Source organism: Felis catus, chromosome D2 (assembly GCF_018350175.1).
Source record: "Felis catus isolate Fca126 chromosome D2, F.catus_Fca126_mat1.0, whole genome shotgun sequence".
Taxonomy (NCBI): domain Eukaryota; kingdom Metazoa; phylum Chordata; class Mammalia; order Carnivora; family Felidae; genus Felis; species Felis catus.
In genome coordinates, this window is record NC_058378.1 from 54452460 (window position 1) to 54470903 (window position 18444).

The 18444-nt window shown below is 38.0% G+C and overlaps 2 protein-coding genes across 3 annotated transcripts in view; both read left to right on the forward strand.

Annotated features, from left to right (window-relative positions):
* The window catches only part of TBC1D12 (TBC1 domain family member 12), a 138072-nt gene extending 134774 nt beyond the window's left edge, over nucleotides 1-3298 (forward strand). For both annotated transcript variants that reach the window (XM_045040431.1, XM_045040432.1), the window contains one exon: nucleotides 2901-3298. Coding sequence is in view for 1 of the 2 variants with exons in the window: in XM_045040432.1 (XP_044896367.1) it covers nucleotides 2901-2923 (23 nt within the window). In the remaining variant the exon portion in view is untranslated. The remainder of the gene's footprint in view (nucleotides 1-2900) is intronic.
* A 1382-nt stretch (nucleotides 3299-4680) lies between these two features.
* Nucleotides 4681-18444, forward strand: part of HELLS (helicase, lymphoid specific) — a 38254-nt gene continuing 24490 nt past the window's right edge. Inside the window, exons 1-7 of the mRNA XM_045040428.1 lie at nucleotides 4681-5226; nucleotides 5338-5495; nucleotides 5923-6044; nucleotides 11434-11556; nucleotides 14400-14456; nucleotides 17800-17836; nucleotides 17922-17986. Coding sequence (XP_044896363.1) covers nucleotides 5465-5495; nucleotides 5923-6044; nucleotides 11434-11556; nucleotides 14400-14456; nucleotides 17800-17836; nucleotides 17922-17986 — 435 coding nt within the window. The 5' untranslated portion in view covers nucleotides 4681-5226; nucleotides 5338-5464. The remainder of the gene's footprint in view (nucleotides 5227-5337; nucleotides 5496-5922; nucleotides 6045-11433; nucleotides 11557-14399; nucleotides 14457-17799; nucleotides 17837-17921; nucleotides 17987-18444) is intronic.

Genomic DNA, 18444 nt, shown 5'->3' on the forward strand with positions numbered 1-18444 from the left:
CACTCAAAAGCTCACCCCAAAATGCTTTGAGTCAATTTTGTCCATTCTTTTTCCCAAAATGAAAAAAGTGATGTATATTTCTAGAGCCAGCTGACTACTGCTGCCAATGGATTCCTAATGTTACTGCTTTACTAAACCTCTGTATGCCCTCTTCCCACATACCACTCCAGAGACCCATTTCCTGGCCTTCAGAGGCACTAACCTCCTTTAAGACCTTAATGTTGTCCACGCCCCTAGCTCTTGGCTTACCTAATTTTGACCAACCTTTTTCTCTATACTGCCATGAAAATAATGGGAGTGCTGCAGGTATTGTAGGACAACCTTTTGCCTCCCAGATACGTCCTACAGCATATTTCTCATGCCAGTTAGACCTTGTGGCATCAGGGATGCCCTCATGTTTGTGTGCAATAGCTGCAGCTGCCACCTGGATTGACAGCTTTCATTAGGCTCCCCCGTTCACCTCTAATTTTGTCATGTTGTGTCTGCCCTCTTAAAAGTTCATAAGGCATAGCACCTCTCTATATGGTGACAACCACTTATGAACAGGCTCCTTTGACCAACCCTTGTATCATCTTACGTCATTGTAACACTTTTTTTTTTAAGATTTTAAAACAGGTTTTAATGTAATTTCTAACTCCAGTGTGGGGCTTGAACTCAAGATCCTGAGATCAGGAGTTGCATGCTCTATGGACTAAGCCAGCCAGGCACCCCAACAATTTCTTTTTAAGTAGGCTTGAGTTAATGACCCCAAGATCAGGAGTCTCTTGCTCTACTGACTGAGTTAGCCAGGAGCCCTGGTTGTAACAGTTCAAGTATTTTACTGCCCCTCCCTGATGATGGAGAGCCCCACTCTATTTCACATGATTGCACTGCAACTGTAGAAATGATTTCAAAGCCACGAGAGGACCTCTAAGATACCCCTTTGGACAACCTAGATGTACTTCTATTTTTTTTACCTAATTTTGGAAAAGAAATTTCCAGGGAAACCTAATAGTTTCCTCACATGAAAGAGTTGAAGCATATTCTTTACCAATGTAAAATCAGCCCAAGCTGCCAAACACAGCTGTTACTAGAGCTGGCATATTGGCACAAGGGAAAACTATACTTATTTACACAGACTTTTGGAGTCTGCCATGCTGTTGGCACAATTTGGAAATCCCATGGATTCTTAACTTCTACATTATTCCTATTGCTAATGGACATATAGTTGTTACCCAATTAAGCTATTCACCTCTCTTCTAAAAACTGTCTTTGTTCACTGTTCAGCCCATACCAAGCAGGCTGATACCATATGATTAGGAACTGATAGGGCTGTTAAATATCCCGCTGCAAATGAACCCCCTATCCTTTTTCCACCTAATTTTTAACCCTGCTTTTTCTTGGCTGACATGATTAACGCTAAGGCAAATGCCCCACAATCTGAAAAAGACAAATAGATACAAAAGCGTGCCCGTTATCAGAGACGTTATACATTGGGACAAACATGACCTTTTGGCTTGTACTTATCTCCCACCAAATGAGACACACATGCAGATGGGAGATAGTTAAGGAACTAAAAACAATTGGTTTTGTCTTGGCTTCCACAAACCTTCTGATTAAAGTATTTCCCAGTGTACCACTTGTAAATCTCACCAAATTTCTGGAATAAATCAGTACAACCATACCTTGTTTTATTGTACTTTGCTTTATTGCACTTTGTATATATTGCATTATTTTTACAAATTAAAGATCTTTATCTGGCAACCCTGTGTTGAACAAGTATATGGGTGCCATATTTCCAAAGGTATTTACTCACTTCATGTCTCTGTGTCATATTCTGGTAGTTCTCACAGTGTTTCAAACTTTTTCATTATTTGTTATGGTGATCTGTAATCAGTGATTACAACTTGCTGAAAGCTCAGATGATGGTTAGCATCTTTTAACAACAAAGTATTTTTTTTAATTTTTCTAAGTTTTTTTAAAATTTATTTTGAGAGCAAGCAAGAGCAAGCAGGGGAGGGGCAGAGAGAGAGAGAGGGAGAGAGAATCCCAAGAGGCTCCATGCTTTCAGCACAGAGCCAAATGCAGGGCTCAATCCCACGAACTCTGAGATCATGACCTGAACCAAAATCAAGAGTCAGATGCTTAACTAAGCCACCCAGATGCCCCAGCAACAAAGTATTTTTTAGTTAAGGTATGTACATTGCTTTTTTATTTTATTCACTTATTTTTAGAGATTAAAAAGAATTTTTTTTTTAATGTTTATTTATTTTTGAGACAGAGAGAGACAGAGCTTGAATGGGGGAGGGTCCGAGAGAGAGGGAGACACAGAATCCGAAGCAGGCTCCAGACTGAGCTGTCAGCACAGAGCCCGACACAGGGCTCGAACTCATGGACGGTGAGATCATGACTGAGCCGAAGTCGGATGCTTAACCGACTGAGCCACCCAGGCGCCCCAGAGATTTTTATTTTTAAGTAATCTCTACACCTGATGCAGGGCTTGAACTCAGAACTCTGAGATCAAGGGTCACACCCTCCATCAACTGAGCCAGCAAGGCGCACTGTACATTGCTTTTTTAGACATAATGCTGTTGCATACTTAATAGAACTACAGTATAGTGTAAATATAACTTTTATATGTACTGGAAAACCAAAAACATTAATTTGACTTGCTTTATTACGATATTGGCTTTATTATGGTGGTCTGGAATTGAAACCACAGAGTGTCTGAGGTATGCCTGTATACCTCAGGAAGTTCTCCTAGGCGCATACTGTCCTTTGTGACACTCCAAATCGATTTTGTAAATTTGCCTCTAGGATTGAGAGACTGGTTTAATGGGTTGTGGGGTAATGTGCTTCGATTTGTTCTTTTCTGTTTGTTCATCCTCATTATAATCTATGTTTTTTTTCTCCCTTTGCAGATGTCTTAGCACCCAGCCACTAGCCTGATTCTTCTCTCCATAGCCATCAGCTCAGCTTTTAATGTGTGCAACTTCCAGGGAAGTGGTTCAGAACAAGTCTCCCCAGAAGGCACCACTTTGGCCTGCTGATTATTTTGAGCTAAAGACAATTAAGGCCCAAAAGACTCAACAAGAGTTTTTTAACTTCCTCCCCCAACTGCTTAAAAGAATTTACATAGAAGGCCTGGTCCAGGAAGAAAGCTATCACCAGAAATAATTAGAGTAAGGACTAGGTGTAGTAAACTGGGGGGAGCTTGGCAGGGCCTGTTTGTTAAAAGTTCTCCCTGTCTCCCTTTGTGTCTGCACTACACTGTAAACATTTGTTTACAAAACATTTGCTCTTCCCATCTTCCTGTGAATTGTTTTCCTTCCCTTCTTTGCGTAGAATGGCATATAAGCCTCAATTACCTCACCATTAGGGAGCCTCTCATTAACTTTGTGGGACTCCTATATGCACTAAGTAATTTGTGTTTCTCCTGTTAATCTGTAACATGTCAATTTAATTAATAGACCAGACAAAAGAACCTAGTAGGGTAGAGGACAAATTTTCCTCCCATACAACTATCTTCCCCTGGGCTAGCTGGCTGCTTGACATTCAATTCTCAGTCTAAATGTCTGTTACTTCCTCGGATACCTGACTACCTACTCTAAAGTATCCAGTCACTCTTATACCACCCTGTGCTAACATTTTACAGAGTACTTCTCACACGCCCACCCCCTACACATGCTTACCTGCTTTAACTCCTGAAATGTAAGATCCGTATCAACAGGGATCTTGTCTGTCTTGTTCATTGCTGTACAGCTCCTAGAAATGTTTCTGGTACCCAGGAGACATTTAAATGTAGGCCCTTAAATAAAAGTGAATGAAAAGACTTTGAACAGCCGCTCTAAGGGAAGGTCTGCACGATGGCAAACGTGTCAGGAAATGTACCCGTGCACTTGTATTAACAAGTGTGGGGCCAGATGTTAGATGAGATGTCTTTACTCTGAGAATCAGATGAAATTGCCTTGAACTGCATCTCATGTGCATTTGGACAAACCTTCCCTACTCTCTTAGGAATCAGAAGGGAAGTCGTCAGCCTTGAGCTGATCATTGAAGCCTGAACAGCAGATGCTACCCCTACAGAATATATACAGAAAAGCAACAGATGGAGGAAAGATTTTGGGAGCTGGGCCACAATTGAATTCAAAAGAAGGAACAAGAAGAGATTTTTAATACATTAGAGGAAAACCCCGTGAAAAGCTGGGTTTCAACAGTAAGGGAGAAAGAAATTTTAGGGGATAGGTTGGGGAAGTCAAAAATCTTAAGTGAGACTGATAGCCATTGTTTTAGGTTAGAGGTAGGATTTAAGAATAAGCATTAATCGAGAGATTAAGAGATTAATCAAGATAAAACTATATTTTAATACTGAAGTAGGAGTCAGGCCTGGGTTTGGCCCGTTTTATCACAAAGTATCCATAGGCCTCTGGGCAAGTCAGTCTTTTCTGAGCATCAGATTTCTCACCTACAATGTAGGAATAAAAATAATCTCATCTCAGAGTGTTACGAAGGTTGCTGAAGATGGTTTGATGGACGTGTGTTGCAAGCCCTTAATTTTGTAGTAATACAATCATTAAAGTTGTCTGGAGTAAGAAATGAAGGAAACAGGTGGTAACGCAGGTATACCACAAATTCCCAGAAGGGAAGGGGAGCCAAGTAATTTATTGAAAGGAACTGCAGACAAAGTGGAATTATAGGCTGAAGAAAAAACCAGCAACAAAATTCTTTCAAGCACCCATTCTAATGATTGGCTTATTGAATTCTTGAATCTTCTGTCTTTTCTACTGGCCACTCCTCTCACCTTATCACTACATTCAGTTCTTCCTTATCCAGAAACACCCTTCTTGAACTCTGCCATAATCTTACTTTCCTATCTGTCTCTCCCATCTCACCCACAAAGGAGCTCTCTTCTGGGTCACTCTGGGCAGTTTTCACCCACAATGTACATTGTGCACGAAGGATGGAGGGCGAGATTGGCAATTATTTGCTTCTGACATCCTTACCTGAATACTCATACAGATTTCCTACCTAAAGGATCATGAGTTGGCGCGATTTAATCACATCAGCCAGTATGTGAAGGTGCCTTGCAAATAAGAGCGCTACTAAAGTATTGTGTAATTCAAAGCCATCATCCAATACGTGAGGAAACTGGGCCCTCCGCTGTGGGCAGACGCGTCCAGTGTCACAAAGAAAGCTAACTTATTTTCCCGAGATAAGACTTCTACGTAAGCACTCACCGTCGCCCAGGTGGGTTCTGGTGAAAACTAAATTGCGCCAAATCTCGTGCCGCCGCGGTTCGGGGGCGGGGCGGGGCGGGGAGCACGAAGTATCGCGAGATGATGGCGTTTTCCCGCGAAGGAGAAGCGCGCGTTTTTCCCTGGCCGGGGATTTGGCGAGGAGGCTGTGCAGGCGGCAGCCGAGAGAGTTTAGCGCGCTCCGTTGCGGACGCTGAGGAGAGGACCCAGTTTTGGAGTGTGTGTCAGCCATGCCGGCGCAGCGGCCCGCGAGCAGCGATGGTGAGTAAGCAGACCCTTTCTCCCGGCGCGGGCGGCGGCGTCCGGGTCGCGGGGAGGGAGACAGCATGGAGGCGGCAGCCGAGATTGGGGAGTAGAGCGGACTCCGGGCAGAGACTGGAAAGGAAAGGAGGTGCAGAGGCTGTGGAGGGCGCCCGGAATTGCACATATGTGCACGATATAGGAGATTTTACACAGGGGAGCTGCATTTCCCCGAGCATCCCGATTGGTAAACTGGGTCCTGGCCACTTGTTGACATTGTGGAGACCCTGGGATGTCTTGAGAGAGCTGATGCTGGCGTCCCCGTGGGTCTGCAGCTTTTGCCTCGAATGCATCCAGGAAGGTTGTTCAACGTGGGAGTGAACTGGTAATGACCCAGTGAACTGGCAGTGTTTAAAGACTGCAGTTGAAAAGCTTTCTCCCCTCATAGAGTCCCTGGCTCCAGATCCGGTTGAAGAGCCCGAGACCGCCGTGATTACCCAAGCCATGCTGGAGGAGGAAGAACAGCTCGAGGCTGCTGGACTCGAGAGGGAGCGGAAGATGATAGAAAAGGTACTTTAGGACTCAAGTTCATCGTCGTTAAAGCCGGTAGTCCGCTTCCTCGGAGGTTTGTCTGGTTCTTCGGTCGGCTTCTTCCAGACCCTTTCAAACGGGCTTTGTTGGTTATCTCTATGTTTACGCACGCTATCTGTGAGACACCTTTGCTCGCGCTCTGAAAGATGCTTCTGTGAGACGTAGTCTTGGCCGTGGAGCGTTTCAAGGTGCTCCTTTAGCCGTAGCCGTTCTTCCAAAACCGGTAGTGAGTTTTTGAGTGAGGTATTTCAGTGCCGTTTTCCACGCGAGGGATAAACTTGCTTTCCGTTTTCCTTTTGCTTTCTTGGACCTATGCGAAGGAAGATTCTTCAGGTAAAAATGGGGTGTACTTTTTCAGTGATTAAGTTATTACGCCAGTGGTTTCCTTGTACGGGGTGTGTGTTTTGTAGATTACTGAAAGCAGTTTTCAACCTCCTGAAAATTCAATCCTCGAGTATATTTCACTCAGTAAGAAAGTGCCATCTTGCTTATTAATTCTTGCCTGTGCAAGAAAAGGAATGATAGCCACTAGCTGGTAGGTACTGCCTACCAAGTGAAGTGATTTTCTTGTAATAATTTATTTCGCACTCCAAATATTGTGATGCTGCAGGTACTTTTGGTATCTCTCCATTTACATATGAGGAAACTGGGGCAGTTGGGGTCACACAACAGTGAACTCAAATTTGAACTCTGGCTGTCTTCAGAGTTGTTGCTTTTGACCCTATACCTAAGGAAATATACGTTAATGTTTAATTAACTCTATGTAATTGCAAAATTACTTAAATTGGGAAATGCACCCCAAAGACAACTAATGAATCAGTTGGTTCTCTGCCATTTTATATCAACAGTAATGATTTCTTTTGCTGGCACTGTGAACACTTGTGAATGTTGTACACGTATTTCCCCATTGAATCTTCAACTAGACTGTAAAGTAGATACGGTTATTAAATACATTATTATATTATTAAGCCTAATGGCTTAATTACTAGTATAAACTATTTTTATTAAAGCATTCTATGAAGTAGATCTGTTTTCACCTCATTTTACAGATGAGAAAACTGAGGCGTGGAGGGGGTGGGGAAAGGGGGAAGTCCCACAGTTTGTAAGTGGTAGAGCCAAGATTGTTTGTAGGCCATGTGATTCCAGAATTCACACTTTTTAACCACCATGCTATACTTTCACTCCAGTAATACTAGTTTTGTTATTACTCACCCATAGTTGACCATAATCAGTTACGGTAATGTTAAGAAATTTTAATAGAATTGGGAAGTTGACTGTGAACCACCTTTCCTCATGGTATGAATTTCCATACTTTGTTTCACAGTATTATCATCACTCACTTGATTCTCATTTTGTTTATTGAAAGCATGTCACTTACTGTTTTGTTTTCATAGGCTGTGCACCTAGCAAATAGGCAATCAGTGAATGTTCTTGAATTTCAAACTGTGGTAAAGAATATTTTATATTACACAGCATATATAAGATTATATAAATAAAATAAAATATATGTACTTACTAGCCATGTAATAGGATGATAATTATAAAGGGTGAATCCTGGGGCAAGTGTCCAGAATTGAATCAACTTCAGAGATTATGAGAATGATAAAGCCTTCATTCTTTTTTTTCAAATAGAGCATGCGGGGCGGATGGGCAGAGAGATAGAGAGAGAACCCCAAGCAGGCTCCGCACTGCCAGTGCAGAGCCCTACACAGGGCTTGAATCCATGAACCCTGAGATCATGACCTGAGCTGAAACCAAGACGCAGATGCCTAACTGACTGAGCCACCCAGGCACCCAATGAAGCCTTCATTTTGAGTAGTAGATCTTCAGTTTTGTGACTCATGAAGGTTTTTGGGTAAAGAAGTACTATTTGAAGAAAGATCATGAGGTGCAGTAAGAATGAATACATTTCTAGCATGCATTAATTCAGGAGATGAAAACTCACATTTTTCTTTTGAAAGATTTTTATTTAAGTATCTCTGCACTTGGGACTTGAACTTAAAACCCAAGATCAAGAGTCCCCTGCTCCACCTACTGAGCCAGGCAGGTACCCCATTTTCACATTTTATAGAAAGATCTCTCAAAATTTATAGTACCATAAGTATTTGCTGATTAAACTAGAATCAAATGACATATACTTTCAGTAAAATTTTTAAGTTTCTGAGCAAGCATTTTATAATCAAAATTTTTGGAGTTGTTATTGTTGAGGGATAGGTACAGTAAATGTAGCATTTCTTCAGTATTTCATCATAGAACTTAAAACAGCAGTTTTTAATCCACTTTTAGTCCTTCCATGAATAAAGTATATAGCTCTTTTCAGTTTTTATGCTAATATAATATACTAATATAGCCAAAAAGCTAGCAGTATTATGATCTATTGTTATTATTATTATATTTTCTTTTTATGTATAAATATTGAAAGAATTTGATTAATTTTTATAGTTTTCATTTCTAAGTTATTCCCTACTTGACCATGGGGAAAATTCTAAGAATTAGTTTCTCTCTACATGTCTATGGAGGACAAAAAATTCACTATACAAAAATAAAGATTCTTTTTCTTTTAGAAGAATATATGCCCACAATATTTATGGGCATATATTTAGAAGTACCTAAGAGAGGAAGAGCTTGCTTAAATTCCTTAATGAGAAGCATTTACCTTGCTTTAGGAGATTTTAAGATTTGTGAAGAGTGGAGAATGGCTTTGACATTGATTTGCTGCAGTTATTTTCGTTGGCTTTTCACCTTCATTTCCTTTTGAAAGAAGTCATTGTTAGTATAAGACTTAAGAGTAGCCTTAAAGTATATGTAGTGGGGGAGGGGAAAGGTAAGAGTTGGGGTAAGTCTTAGGCAAAAGGAAAACAGTTCGTATGGTGAGAATGAAATATAACTCAACCCCCATGCCCCCAAATCTGGTGTTGGTGTTGGGAGAGATAATGAAGTGTAGGCCCTGGGGAATTTATGCCCTTGGTGTCCATTAGCATACTCTTTCACTCTAGTCATCGAGAGATTCTCCGTGCCAGGCACTCATTGCTTTCCACAGCTGGAACTACAATTTACTTTAATATAACAAATAAAATTACTAAAGAACAGTAATGGTAGATAAGGTTTACTACAAAATTATTTTGAAATATGGAGTTATTTTAAAGGTTTTAAAGGTTAGTCATTGATTTCGTTTCCTTAATTATATACAAATTAGTATAACATGATATTATCTTAAATCTTTAATTACTTAAAAAAAATGTGTGCTAATTTATTCTGGACAGGATTGAGGTAGCAGATATATCTAAATTAAGTCCAGAATATCTAATTAAAATTTAAAACAAATTTTAAAAATTAAGATTTTTTTCAAAATCTAAGTAATTTCATCTCCCAATTTATATCTGTTTCATTCATTGACTTCCTGTTGTAATCACAGTAATATATTGGTAATAGTAAAAGAAAGGCTGTCCTGAAAGAACTGAAAATAGAGTTTTGTAAGATGTCAACAGATTGTCTTCATGGATAGAATAACGGGTGTTTGTTTTATGGGTCTGTTTTTAATATTTTTCTATAATGTGTATTTATTATTTTCGTTGGATTTCTTTTTAGGTATCTTATTGTCATTGCTTTTGTAATAGAAAAATGTATTTTGAAAGAAAAGCTAGAGAGATAATAGAACATCTAGGAAAAACAAGCCGATACACAATGATGTCAGAATTACAAGGTCAGGCCTTAACCATTAAATTAAAGTTAGTTAGGTTATGCTAACTCAGCTTCTGCATCTGCTCTCTCTCACTCACTCACTCTACTCACACATTTTGTCCCAGGAGTAGAACTGCTGGTTTGTAAGGTTTGCATGTATTTGGCTTTGGTAGATGAATTCAACTCTTGGCTCACTTCAGCCCACTTGGTGCTTTTTTTTTTTTTTTTTTTTTTTAATTGAGATCATACTGGGTTGACAGATTATGAACTGGATTGTGCCTGTTTAGGTAAATAAAGTTTTATTGGAACATCACCCTTCCCATTTGTTTACATATTGTCTGTTCTTGTGCAAAAGGCAGAATTGAGTATTTATAAGCCATATGCTTAAATATTTAAATATTTACCCTTTGGCTGTTTACAGAAAAAAATTTGTGGACCACCGAACTATAGTATTTATTTGTTGCTTTTATGTTTTATCAGTGTGATAAAGGATGATCAGTGATTAATGTGAGAGGATTCCTTCTCAGCCACTAGACTATTGTAGACTTAGAAATCACTTAATAAATAAATGGTGTGTAAAAGTAGTATGAAAAGCAGGTTTGTGAGTTGAAGATATACAGAAGTAGAAGATATACAGAAGTAAAAGATAAAGCTAACCGTAGGGGAGAGTAAAGTCTAAAAGAATGGCAAAGCTCTGGGGAACAAAACGCTGAAGAGGAAGGAGGAGAAACTTGTGATAAATCATAAGTAGATTTAGCATGTTGAAATATTTTGACAATGCAATTTTTTTTAAATTTTTATTTTAGGATTTTCTTTTCTTTTTGTTGTTGTTCTTTTTTTTTTAAGGTAATCTCTAGGCCCAGTGTGGGGCTCAAACTCAACAACCCTGAGATCAGGAGTCATATGCTATATACTGACTGAGCCAGTCAGACACCCACCCACCCCAGTAATATATTTTTTTGTTTGTTTTTTTGTTTTTAAAGTTTATTTAAATATAAAGTTTATTTATTTGTTTTGAGAGAGACAGAGAGAGAATCCTTAGCATGTTCTGCAAGTGCAGGGCTCAGCTCACCAACTATGATATCATGACCTGAGCTGAAATCAAGAGTCCAATGCTTAACTGACTGAGCCACCCTGGCCATACAATTTTAAAATTGTAAGAATAGATGTTCTAGTTCCTAGCCAATGAAATGAGTTTTTAATTCAAATGCTCTTTCAAATAAACCTGGTATCTAAAAATGTTCTTTCCTGAAGTCATTTGATTGTTTAAAAACTTAAATCTACTTGAATTAAATATTTACTTTCTAGTGTTATGAATTAAATATTTACTTTCTAGTGTTAATTTTATATATTTAAAAATTGGACCCTCAATTCAGTGGATGCCAGTAAACATGTCCAGTGTCTAAAATTTCAATATTTTGGTATCCAAGCTGCATCATACCAAATGGCATGTTGAACCCAGGAATCAAATTTTTTCAGCTTTGTTCTAGTTTTTGGTTTGGAAAATAAACCATTTTTACTAAAGTAAAAATTATAAAAATCTTTTCCCCCCATTAATAACAGAAAAACTATTAAACCCGAAGAGCATTTATTTATACTTTTTTTTTTTTTTTTTTTTTTACGTCTTATGAAAAACATCACATATGTCAGAAAACTTAATAATTATGGAAATTTTCTTTTTGGATAGGCTCGCATGTCTTGGGATAGAGAGTCCGTGGACATTCGGTACCGTAGACTTCAACATTTGCTTGAAAAAAGCAATATCTACTCCAAATTTTTATTAACTAAAATGGAACAGCAACAACTAGAGGTATGTGTACGTGATTGATTATAACTGGTACCTTAAATTAAAAAAAAAAAGCTGCTTTATTGAGAAAAATTACATACAGTAAACTGCACACATTTTAAGTTTACTGTTTGATGAGTTTTGACCACTGTATACACCTGTGTAACCACCAATACAGTCAAGATAAAGAACATTTCCATCACCCCAAGAAGTTCTCTTGTCTCAGCGATCCCCATGCCTGGCCCCCAGACCAGTGATTTCTGTTTTCTGTCACTATAGGTTAGTATTGCTTTTTCTAGAATATTATATAAACAGAACCATGTGGTAAGCACTTTTTTTGTGTCTTCTTTAGCTCAGCATATTGAGATTTTGTTTATTCATACAGGCCGTTTCTTTATTCCTGAGCATTCCATTATGTGAATATACCACCATTTATTTTTCTGTTACCTATTGACTGATTTTTATCTTGTCTAGTCATATTTTTTGGATGATGGAAATTGTGAACTCTGTTTCCCAGTCCATTTTTTTGGAAAATTGCTTTATTGAGATATAACTGATAACACAAAACTGCACCTTTATAGTGTATAATTTTATAAGTTTTAAAATGAATACACCCATAAAGTGACCATAAGGTGATGACATAACCATCAACTCAGAAACCCCTCCCCTTTTTCTATTGAGGTATAATTGACATATAACAGTTTCAGGTTATGATTCAATATTTGTATATGTTGTGAAATGATCACCACAGTACATCTAGTTAACATCTGTCACCATACATAGTTAAAAAGGTTTTTTTCTTATGAGAAATCAATCAATATATATATATATATATATATGTATATATATATATATATATATATATATATATATATATATATATATTTAGTGTTTGTTCATTTTTGACAGAGAGGGAGACACAGAATCTGAAGCAGGTTCCAGGCTCTGAGCTGTCAGCACAGAGACTGACACAGGGCTCGAACTCTTGAACCATGAGATCATGACCTGAGCCGAAGTTGGATGCTTAACCAACTGAGCCACCCAAGTGCCCCTCTTAACAACTTTTAAATATGCAGAATATTACTAACTATAGTCACCATGCTGTATAGTACATACCGCTGACTTATTTTATAACTGGATGCTTGTACCTTTTGACCTGTCAAAAGGTCCTCCCACCACCACCTATCAGTCTGTTCTTTATATCTATGACTTTGGAGGGTTTTTGTTTTTGTTTTTGTTTTTAAGATTCCACACGTTAGATTATGTGGTATTAGTCGTTCTCTGAATCCTTTCACTTAGCATAGTGCCCACAAGGTTCATCCATGTTGTTGTAAATAGCAAAATTCTATTTTTTTATGGCTGAATTCCTGCCCCTTTTAGAATTTTTTCCCATCCTTCACTTCCTATCTTCATCACCAAATAGCCACTGATCTGCTTCCCATCATTATACATTCATTTGCACTTTCTGTTGGTAATTTATTATTTTAGCTTTTATATTTCTGAAAATTTCTTCATTTGTCTTTGTTTTTGAAAGATTATTTTTTTTGTAATCTTTATTTTTGAGAGAGACAGAGTGTGAGCAGGGGAGGGGCAGAGAGAGGGAGACACAGAATCTGAAGCAGGTTTTAAGGTCTGAATTATCAGCACAGGGCCCAATGTAGGTCTCAAACCCACAAACTGTGAGATCATGACCTGAGCAGAAGTCGGATGCTTAATCGACTGAGCCACCCTGCGCCTGAAGATATTTTATTGAGCAAAGAATTTATTTTTGTTTAGTGCTTTCTTACTCCTGTCCTGGTGTCCCTACCCTCATGATGTTTCACTGCTTTCTAGTTTACATTGATCATAACAAAACCAAAATTTTTTTTTCTTTAAACCAAAGTTTTAATAATGGCCCACAAGACCATAAATCTGGTTGCCTCACTCAACCCCATTACCTTTCAGACCTCATTTCAGGTGTGTTTCCTGCCTTGGGGGCCTTGCACTCACTGGCTGTTTTGTGCTTGGAACCATCTTCTCATAGATACCTGCATAGCTAAGTTCATCATCACCTTCAAGCCTTGGCTTAAATGTTTTCCCAATGAAGCCTACCCTAACAACCTTAAATGAAATTGCTATCTGACACCTTTTCCATCAGCACACTCCTAGTACCCTTGACCTTGTTCTTGTCTTCCCATTGCACTTAGTAAGATATATTAATTTTGCCCACTAGAATGTATGAAGATTTATAAATTTGCAAATATCAAGACTACAATAATTTCCTGTTCCCATCGTTCCCATCTCATAATTATCAGTCAAGATTTTGCTGTATTTGCTAAATCTTCTTTTTCCTTTGTTGAATTCCTTTTTAAACCTTTGTATGGTAAAATGAAACACAGGTATAGGAGAATAAAACAATCATGCTTAATGAGTTGTTTCATGCTTAATGAGTTATCAGAAAAATATCTTCTAACCACTTGTTGGGAATGGTTTGAATCCTTTTTTGTCTGTGTTTTAAAGCTTTGTTAGGGTGTATATGGAATAGCTTTTAGTCTAGAAATAACTTGGCCCCTCTTCTGAGCGCTCTGCTTGATGCCTTCTATGTTGGGAGGCCCTTTTGCTTTGCCTGACAAGGGTGTGAACTGTTCCTGTTTCCTTGTGAGCACAAAGATTGTTCTACCAGCTTTCTGGTGGCTCTTTCCTGGCCTTTCTGTTCCTTCAGGCAGGAGAGGAAGTCTGTTCCCTATTGGCTCTGTAAAGGCTTGAAGTGCAAATTCTCCCTTGGTTTTAAATCTTTATATAGTTTCTTCATTGTGAACATGTTTTTTGAGGTGTGTGTTCTAGATTTTGCACTTTCTGCTTGTGACACTAAAAACATTATCTTGCAGGAACAGAAGAAGAAAGAGAAATTGGAAAGAAAAAAGGAATCTTTAAAAGTTACTAAGGTAATATATAGTAAGATGGAAAATCCTGTATGCATTCTTAAATATTGAAGAAATACTTTTGTAATCCTTTTTTTTTTCTTTTCAGTTTACTTACTTATTTTGAGTAAGGGAGAGCACACAAGTCAGGTAGGGGCAGAGAGAGAGGGGAGAGAGAGAATCCGAAGCATGGAGACTCGAACCTATGAACCATGAGATCATGACCTGAGCCAAAATCAAGAGTCAGACGCTCAACCTTCTGAACCACCCAGGCACCCCTCTTTTATAGTCTGACTTTATTGATCATCTACTTTATTTTAACCTTCTGAAAACCTATCTTTGTTACGAGCTGCATAGAAACATGTAAATATGTTTCTCAGTATATTTAGGTATGGAAAGACAGCTAAATATAACCCTTTTGTTTCTCATTCTGTTTTTCATAACGGCAAAATTTCACTTTTATAAGTGGCCAGCTCTTTTGGTGCTCATAATGATTACTAATCTTTTCTCCTTAATGTCTCCAGCCTCCTCATGTCAACTTGCATCCATAATGATAATTTAAATTTGTATCTTATGCGTGACTACAGCAGTGGAGCCAAAATTGGAGAGATAAACATTTCAGATAAGAGAGCATTTGTTTAGGGATAGCCTGAATTTTATTTTATCTTATTTATTTTATTTTTTTTTAATGTTTGTTTATTTTTGAAAGAGAGGGAGAGACAGAGCGTGAGTGGGGGAGGAGCAGAGAGAGGAGACCCAGAATGTGAAGCAGGCTCCAGGCTCCACGCTGTCAGCACAGAACCCAACGTGGGGCCTGAACTCACAAACCGCGAGATCTTGATCTGAGCCAAAGTCAGATGCTAACCAACAGAGCCACCCAGGTGGCCCAGGGATGGCCTGAATTTTAGATGTGGTCTTTTGGGGGGAATATGTTTTAATATGAGGCTGTTTAATGCTGTCCTGATGGGAATTGTATGAAGAACAGCTGTACTCGTGAAAAGAGAAATAATGAAGGCAACATTTATTGAGTTCTTACTATGTGTCATGTATTTCTAAACTTTGCATTTATTTTTTTAAGTAAGCTCTATGCTCATTGTGGAGTTGCATGCTCTGTTGACTGAGCCATCCAGGTGCCCCTACGTTTGTTTTAATTCTCAAAAGGCTCTGTTAGATAGAGGTACTGTACTTCTCCCCATTTTCCATATAAAGAAGCTGAATGCATAAAGTACAGTCCATCCTCATTATGCACAGATTCCATATTTGCCAGTTAGTCTACTTGCTAAAATTTGTTAACTCCAAAATCAGTACTTGGGATTTCATGGTCATGGTCATTTGTAGACCTGTTCCTGTGCAGAATAGCAAAAAATTTGTCTTCCAACACGCAAATTTCTAACTGAAGTTAAACACAGTGGTGCTCTGCCTTACTTAAGCTTACTATAAACAAATACCCTTTTCATGGTTTATTTAATGTCATGATTTTTTCATTTTGATGGGTTTTGCTGATTTTGCTGTTAAAATGGCCCTCAGCCATATTGTGCTGAAGTGCTGCCTAGTGTTTCTAATGCAAGAAGACTATGATGTGCCTTATGGAGAAAATAAATGTATTCGACAAACTTCCTTCAGGCATGAATTATAGTGCTGTTGGCTCTGAGTTTGCTGTTAATCAACATCTATATTAAATAAGATGTCCTTAAATAGAGACACACATAAAACAGGGTTATGTGTTGATCAGTTGATGAAATTGTGACCAGAGGTTTGCAGGAGCCTGAGCTTGTATTTCTTCCAGAAGTAGTGATTCGTTGTTCACTAATCTAGTATTTGTAGTTACTGTATAGAACAGAATGGGAATTCACTAACCTGCTGATAGTTACATATTCAATAAATAGTAATGTTGGAGTTTGTTTCATACCCCACACTTCTTTACTAATCTGGCTTGATCAGGTAATATCAAAATGCCAATAAGGGTACCTTTAAGTCCACTTTATTCTTAGTGTGGTTTTTGGTGATGTTAAAGTATATCATAGATAATTTTGCAACAAAAGCAATTTTTGAAAACTGATACAAGATAATTTTTAATATTTATTTATTTATTTAATTTTGTTATTTTTTTAGAGAGATCGTGAGCACGGAAGGGCGGAGAGAGAGGGAGACAGAATCCCAAGCAGGCTCCAGACTGTCAGCGCAGAGCCCATTGTGGGGTTTGAACCCCAAACTGTGAGATCATGACCTGAGCCGATAAGAGTCAGATGCTTAACCTGTTGAGCCACCCAGGCGCCCCTAAGATAATTTTATTTGCTTAATCATTTACTCCCTACTCTTCAACTTGTTGTTTTAATCCATTGTTCACTTTTGCCTAGCTAACTTTTTATACCAGGGTTTTCTAAAGGTGTCAACCATTAAGTTCTGCCTCTTCCATCTCACAGATCCCTTTTGGTACTCTCTTGTTTTAATCTTCTTTTTGCTTTATTTTAAAATTTACCTTCTTGGGGCGCCTGGGTGGCTCAGTCGTTTAAGCGTCTGATTTCAGCTCAGGTCATGATTTCGTGGTTTGTGAGTTCAAGCCCCGCGTCGGGCTCTGTGCTGACAGCTCGGAGCCTGGAGCCTGTTTCAGATTCTGTGTCTCCCTCTCTCTCTCTCTGACCCTCCCCCATTCATGCTCTGTCTCTCTCTGTCTCAAAAGTAAATAAAAAAAAAAACATTTATTAAAAAAATAAATAAAATTTACCTTCTTGGGGCACCTGATTGGCTTAGTTGATAGAGCTTGATCTTGGGCTGTGAGTTTGAGCCCCATGTGTGGTGTGGAGTTAACATTAAATAAATAAATAAAATTTACCTTGTTAATTTTGATTTCTTATACACATTTTCTCCCTACATTTGGTTGTCTTTTCCAACTTTCATTTTGAAACTTTATTTTTGAATATCTCTTCCTTTCCTCTGTTTTCCCCTCCTTAATATTTTTTCAACTAGTATTCTCTTCTATTTCTGCTTTCAGTTGTATTTAGCTTAAAATTCTTACTGAAAATGAGTAGTTCTTCCATACCATACCTACTGAATATCTTTAGCATAGACCTACAGTTACAGAAGATGTGTGTAGTAATATAAAAATAAAAATGTCTTCTATGTTTAATTTAGAAATTTCTCAAATGGAAAAAAAATTAAGGAAAGTAGAGCTGGCAGGAAAAAGAATATGGTTACAAACAACTTTTAATAGGGAAATGTAGAAAAAAGGTTACATGCTGGTAAGTATAATAGTAAAGAGTTGTGGATGTGGTTCAACTGCAAGAAACATTTACTTAATCAGTGCCTTTTAATATTTAATACCATAGAAGTCCCTAGAAAAATAATATTTTAAATTCTTGTTTTATAGGGTAAAAATTCCACTGATGCAAGTGAAGAGAATCCAGGTGAACTTCCTTTTTCTGCTTTTGAAGCATGTGTTTTTATTTTTGCTTTCATTGCTATCAAAAATAAAATGATTTTTTTTAATAGTTATGAGAAAGAAGAGAGGAAGAGAAGATGAATCATACAATATTTCAGAGGTCATGTCAAAAGAGGTAAAAAAGTGGGGAGGGCACATAAGATTCAGTGTTCAGTAAAACCTATTGTGGATTTTGAACCACAGTAAAGCCATATGGATTGCTGTTACTTATTTGGCTTTTCAGACTCTTATGGGAAGTTTTTCAGACTGTTGAGGGACTGTTTCAGGCAAGAAGATGGTACCATCTTGCTGTTTGTTAAAGGAGCATGAGCTTGGCCTAATCAGAAGTTATTATAATTTCTTATAACTTCAAGACCTTATCTTCAGAACTTTGTTCTTGTTCCTTGTTAAGGAATTTAGGGGAACTAAAATATACTGACTTTTTTTTTTTTTTTTTTAAGATTTTATTTTTAAATTATCTCTACACCCAGTGTAGGGCTTGAATTCACAACCCTGAAATCAAGAGTCGCATGTTCCATTGACTGAGCCAGCCAGCTTCCCCATCATATACTCATTTTTAAAACTAGATCCTTT